Raw genomic sequence first — 6,265 nt, forward strand, 5'->3', positions numbered from 1 at the left:
TTTCTATGATTTTCACATCCTGGGGGTCCACCAAAGCCTGAATTGCCTGTAAATTCCAAGTTCGCGAAGCGGGATCTATAAGAGAGTCCACGATGAGGTCTGGGTAGTTGTCATGTTGATTTTTATTTGTTGGTCTCGGGCGAGTGCTTGGGAGCCATGGGTCATTCCATACAGATATAGATGATCACCTTTTTGATTAGTTCTTTGCTAACCAGAGATCTAACAGAAACAATACTCCGCCAACCATATGACGGAGAGTATGATCGAATCGGTTCCAGGGGTGAGGCATTCATGTAGTACCGTCCTTTAAAAACTCGAGAAAATAATGTATGGGGCTTCTCTATCAGACGCCATAACTGTTTACCAAGCATCGATGTGTTAAAATCAGTGATGTCTTTAAAACCCAAACCTCCTTCATCCTTATTTGTACATACTTTATCCCACGATTTCCAATGCATACCTTTTGTACTACCCCCGGGGCTCCACCAGAATTGTGCTACCGCACTCGTCAGTTTTTTAGTTGTTGCCTTTGGTAACCGATAGCATGACATCACATGATTTCGTAAGGCCGTAACCACTGACTTAATGATCACTTCCTTCCCTCCTTTAGTAAAAAACTTAAAAGTCCTACCATTGATCCGGTTATTTAAGTGTTCCTGAACAAATCCAAACACTTGTATCTTGGAGCCACCAAGATTCTCCGGCAATCCCATATAGGATCCCATACCCCCTAAATTCTGTATCCCCAAAATATCCCTCAGCTCCTGTCGGCTAGATTCCTCAATCCTGTGCCCAAATTGAATCGAAGATTTTTGAAAATTTATTAGTTGCCCCGAGACAGCCTCATATTCCTTTAAAATCCTGAAAATGGATTGACACTCATCCTTCTGTGCCTTACAAAAGAAAAGAATATCATCTGCAAAAAGCAGATGAGATATTAATGGGCAGGCTCTGGCTACCTTCATTCCCGTTAATTGTTTCTCTCTCTCAGCCTTATTGATGTTTGCAATTAAAGCCTCAGTGCACATAATGAATAAATAAGGAGATATATGATCTCTTTGCCTTAAACCTCGATGTGGAATCATAAGACCACGTGGTTGACCATTAAGAAAAATCCGATATTGAACCGATGATATACACTCCATCATTAGTTTAATCCAGTGAGGATCGAAACCCATTTTCTGAAGGAGCCCCTGAATAAAATATCATTCCACCCTGTCACACGCCTTACTCATATCCGTCTTGATTTCCATATACTTTCCTTGACATGCTTTATTTGTTCTCAATCCATGGAACATCTCCTGAGCAATAAGGATATTATCCGAATCAACCTTCCTGGCACAAACGCCGATTGTGTTTCCAAAATGAGTACGAGAAGACAAATTTTGAATCTCTGACACAAAACCTTTGAGATAATCTTGTATCCTACATTACAAAAACTTATTGGCCGTAGCTCTGTCATCCTTGTGGGCCTCTCCGTTTTTGGAATCATACATATGTTAGTAATGTTTAACCTTGAGTCCATTTCTCCAGAGACCTGAAAATTATTTACCATCTCAACCACATCATTTTTAATAATGTGCCAAGAGTGCTGAAAGAAAAGAGCTGTCATTCCATCCGGACCTGGAGCCTTCTTCGGATGCATCATAAACAGAGCCTGGCGAACCTTATCTTCCGTCGCAATCTTTAGCAGCCTTTCATTTATCTGAAAATTGATTGATGGTGTAACCTCAGCCAGGAAACTATCGAACTCTGATGGTGATGTTGTAGTAAATAATTCTTCGAAATAGTCCACTGCCACTTTTTCGACTCATGTTTCCTCTGTAATCTAGTTTCCAGCTTCATCATGTAGTCCCACAATCCTATTACGAACCCGTCGTTGTTTTGTTAATGCATGATAAAATTTTGTGTTGAGGTCCCCTGATGAGTACCACATATTCCGACTTTTCTGATGCCACTATTCCTCTTCATCTTTGTAGGCATCCTGCAATTTCCTGGATACCTCTAAAGTTTCCTCCTGAGTCTTGTTATCATCTGTTTGTACCTCTTCAAGAGCTTTTTGAAGATCATTAATTTTATCCTTTCCATATGGGGGATTGTCTTTACGCCACTTAGCAATTTCATGGCGACAACTGCTAATTTTTGTAACAATATCCACTGTTTGACCCTCATTACAATCCGACCAGCCCATAGCAATTGATTCCATAAGACCTTCCTGTCCAATCCATCGTTTATCAAACCGAAATTGCCCTCTTCTTCTGGGAACTTTGTCCTCGAGATAGGCCACCACTGGCCGGTGATCAGACCCAACCAGCCGTAGATATTATGTATAAAAATGGGTAAAGTGTGCCACTCTTCGTTTGCTAGAGCCCGGTCTAGACGACATCTAACCGTTATAGCCCTTTTCCCTTTTCCTCTTCTTCCTTGCAATGACAGTTTGTTACCTCGTGCCGGAAACTCTAATAGTCCACTATTTCTAATCATGTTATTAAAAGGGATAAATAAAACTGCGTTGCGCAACGAACCTCCCTCCTTTTCATGATTGCCCGTAATCTCATTTAGATCTCCAATGATAAACCACGGTTCAGATCGTGAGAGCCCATACCTAGTCAATCGTTCCCAAACTTGTTCCCCCAATTTGGATACTGTTATGTCTCCTTCTCCTACATGAAGGCACGTACCAAACATTAATAATGTTTGAGAATATGAAACACATAGAGTCACTTGTTCTCCCGCATTCACTTAAAGTCCCGTGACCACTCCACCTTAAATCCCCTTCCAATATGTGTCCCTGATGTCCCATAATTCTTAACAAAACCATAAAATTTCAGAAATTCTTTAAAACCTCGTCCACCCAGCTACTCACTGGCCACACTGTTTTCCTAGTGCCATCTCTTGACCATAACACACAAACTATACCCTCATGCTTACTCGCACGTATGAAAGAATATATATATAAGTATATAGAACCGGTGGGAGTAAATATATGACGCTTCCTCTAACGCTACACCGCCGTAGTTCCAAATTCCACCACGGTAAAGACAGAGACCAAGAAACTTCATAAAACCATCTAACACCCGTCATTACCGAGTATCTAGAAAGACACTGCATTTGGTTTAATGAGACCAATTGCAGAATATGTGCTGTGAAGAATACAATTAACAACGTATTTCCAAAGAAACCATAAAGACTTGTTAACTTATGAGATCCTGCAACACATAACTTACCCCATTGATCACCAAACCATAAAAAATTCTTACCCAAATAAACCATTTCACAATAGAAGCAAACACCAAGTAAACCAGTTTTATTCCAAATAGCCTTAAGACAACAACTTGCAATGAAACAAAAGCCAACATATTGGCAATAAAACTCAAAGGAGAAACACAAATAGATACTCAAAGATCTTATTAAACGATAAAAAAGAAACACACGAAGACCAACCACATACTCGGACCACAGATCTTCAAAGCGTAGACAATTCATAATTCTTAAGGTTTTGAAGAGCTGGGATCAGGGTTTGGGGGACCCTTATCCTCTGAGTGCTTGGAGCCACCGCCCTGACGGGTACCTGCCTTAGCTGGAGCTTGCTTACGGGTTGAAATGACTGCCTGAAAAAACTTCTTCTTAGGATTCCCACCATTCATGATTGTCTGCTTGAACAGCGCCTTGCGAACTCCCTTCTTCTTTGTGCCATCACCCAATCCCTCCCCAACTGCGAGCGCCTTATCTCCCATCTCCTCTGTCTGAGATTCGAGCTATGTGATCGCATTCAGATCCTCAGGAAAGGTATCAGTTTCCTCGATCCCTTCCTCAGTTTCTTCAACCCATCCAGCATCACCGAGAACCTCGTCTTGTCCCTCTACGTCAACCCCATGTTCATCAAAATCCATTACATCCTCATCTAGCTTTTGATTTCCCATGTCCCACTGTATCATTAACTAACGCTACAGCTTTCTCCACATTCTCAGAAGCGACAGATACCTTTAGAGTGCCTACCAGAGCCGGAAATGTTTCAGTCATGATCTCCTCCTGATGTCCTCTCTTCAAGTCCTTCCTGATGATCTCCCCTTCCTCACTTGCCTCCTTAAGAACACTCCGTGACGGGCTTCTGTCTCCCCTCATACCGCGAGATGCTCTGCCACGTTCCTCTGGATGATGATTTCTAATTGTTTCCCAGTTGAGATGTCTGTTGCGAGAGCCTCCTTCATCCCCTGTGCCACTATATCGATTGTTAGAAGTTCTTGTATTATCTCTCTCAGGTACCTTAACCCATTTTGATTCCGGCTCTTCATACATCTTGCCCTTCCCCTTCCCGACATAGTCTATGTGCTCCTTTTCCTTATCCTGATAACCAGAGTTGCCATTTATCACCACTCCCTTATAGCTCCTTGCTCTATCATCCTGTTTACCCGAGATCGCATCTCTGTTCTCTTTCTTTCTTTCCAAACTCTTTGGATTCAACGGGCACAACTCCGTCTTGTGGCAAAGACTAAAGCAGATGTGGCAGTAGCCAAACAGCTTCTCATACCTGAGTGAAATCAAAGCCTCTTCCCCATCATGAAACTCTCCACCCTTGAAATCAACAGTGATCTCAAACCGTAACTCCTTGTAGCCATCAAGCTTCACTTTGATCCTCCCATGATCCATATCCACTTCCCGCCACTCCCCGAGAGCCTCACCAATGCTCTCGAACGTTTGAGCAGCCCAAAATTCGAGAGGATCACCTAGGACTTTAACCCAAAATGTAATCTCCGAAGGGTAGTTACGCTCCTTCCTCGGTTGCCAACGGACCAGTGAGAGCATCCAGTAGTCAAAATGAAAAGGCTGCATCCTCAGAACGGCCTCAATGTCTTCATCTTTCTCAAAGTCAAACTAAAACCTTCCCAAACCCAGATCTGTCCCCGTGACCCGGGTTTCCAATTTCCAAATTTTCGGCAAAGTAACCACCAAAGCCTTCACGTCTTGCTCATCAGGATTCATACATCGGCCCACCAAAGTCTTTGCGTACCCTTGAATCAATGCCTGAGTTGTCAAAATGAGGCACCGAGATCTTCAACCTTTTATTGTTTCCTTCCACACTCCTCGAGTTCTCAATAAATTGTCCCTGAGCCATTGATACCAAGCACCAGAAAAAAATCACAATAAACTTCAGAGATAGTTATAAAGAAAAAAGAGATGTGCTTTGAAACTGCGAACAACTCCTCTGTTTTATAGTGATCCCATGAAGCAGAGATCCTATCACACGTCTTAACTCCCGATATTTCCAGATTCAAATAATTGATACGATTATTCAATAACCAAATATTCACTAACCCTCTTCCAATCCTAGACCACCAGATTATCCAAAAACCTCGCAAATCCCAAATCAATACTTTCCAACTCTTGAATAAAATTAATCGAGCCTTAGCTGTACTATAGACATAAAAGACAAGATCTTTCGATTCCGTTTTAATGAGAACGAGAATCGTACCATCAAGATCGAGTGATTGAAAGAAGATTGAAGAAAACTCTCCAATCCGGAATAAAACCAAAGATTTCTCCGATTCTATTTGCCTTGACCACCTAACTTTCCAAATTTCCTGAACTTTCTTCGGAGATCCAAAAGATTTTTGATTGAAAAACCTTCCTTTTGCTTCCGTTGGCCAATTTCGGATCCGATTCCATCATCATAATGAAGATCTACTCTTCCTTTATCCCCTGAGACCATTTGCTCCCCAGGATCCCATCCTTGTCGAAACATCGTAACCCTAGTCTTTCGCCATCGCCGTCGCCCAAAGAGAGAGAATTTTTAGATACGTTTCAAGATTTTATAAACCAAGATTATTGCTATTGGATTGCATTATTCCTCTCAATTAGACAATGTTTGTTTCATTGTTCTAAATAAGCTTAAATTAGATTAACTTTTTTTTGATACTTGCATTTAGTTTAGATCAGTCTCTTTGATTTATAACACACTTTGTTTAGATTATGTTATAAACCATTCAGTGCTACCTATTTATCAGCCCGTATAGCAAGACAGGCCAAGCCCATCCGCAGGATCATACTGGCGTCTATCTACTCTTGTGTTTATCTACATTATAGTTGGTGTTTATCTTACGTATTGCTAGTCATTATCTAGTTAAGGATAAGTACGATCTCATGTCGATCCAGTACTTAGACCGTCATTATCATATGTATATAAAGACCAGTTGGTCGACCTAATAATACACACAAGTTCCCCTCTTCATTCACAACACGTTATCAGCACGACCTTGTCTCTAAA

General features: G+C 41.4%; 1 protein-coding gene across 1 annotated transcript; it reads right to left on the minus strand.

Moving 5' to 3' along the window:
• Positions 1–3,253: 3,253 nt before the first annotated feature.
• On the minus strand, positions 3,254–5,942 carry LOC106343152. Its single transcript, XM_013782296.1, has 2 exons — positions 5,474–5,942; positions 3,254–5,107 (listed from the first exon to the last, which is right to left on the minus strand). Exon 2 carries the CDS (start codon positions 4,831–4,833, stop codon positions 3,901–3,903), a length of 933 nt encoding a protein of 310 aa, XP_013637750.1. The 5' UTR covers positions 4,834–5,107; positions 5,474–5,942; the 3' UTR covers positions 3,254–3,900.
• Between the last annotated feature and the right edge of the window lie 323 nt (positions 5,943–6,265).

Source organism: Brassica oleracea, chromosome C5 (assembly GCF_000695525.1).
Source record: "Brassica oleracea var. oleracea cultivar TO1000 chromosome C5, BOL, whole genome shotgun sequence".
In the NCBI taxonomy this organism is placed as follows: domain Eukaryota; kingdom Viridiplantae; phylum Streptophyta; class Magnoliopsida; order Brassicales; family Brassicaceae; genus Brassica; species Brassica oleracea.

Excerpts from the sequence above, each read along its gene's own strand:
- LOC106343152 (XM_013782296.1), bottom strand. The coding sequence starts at position 4,833 with ATGCAGCCTTTTCATTTTGACTACTGGATGCTCTCACTGGTCCGTTGG.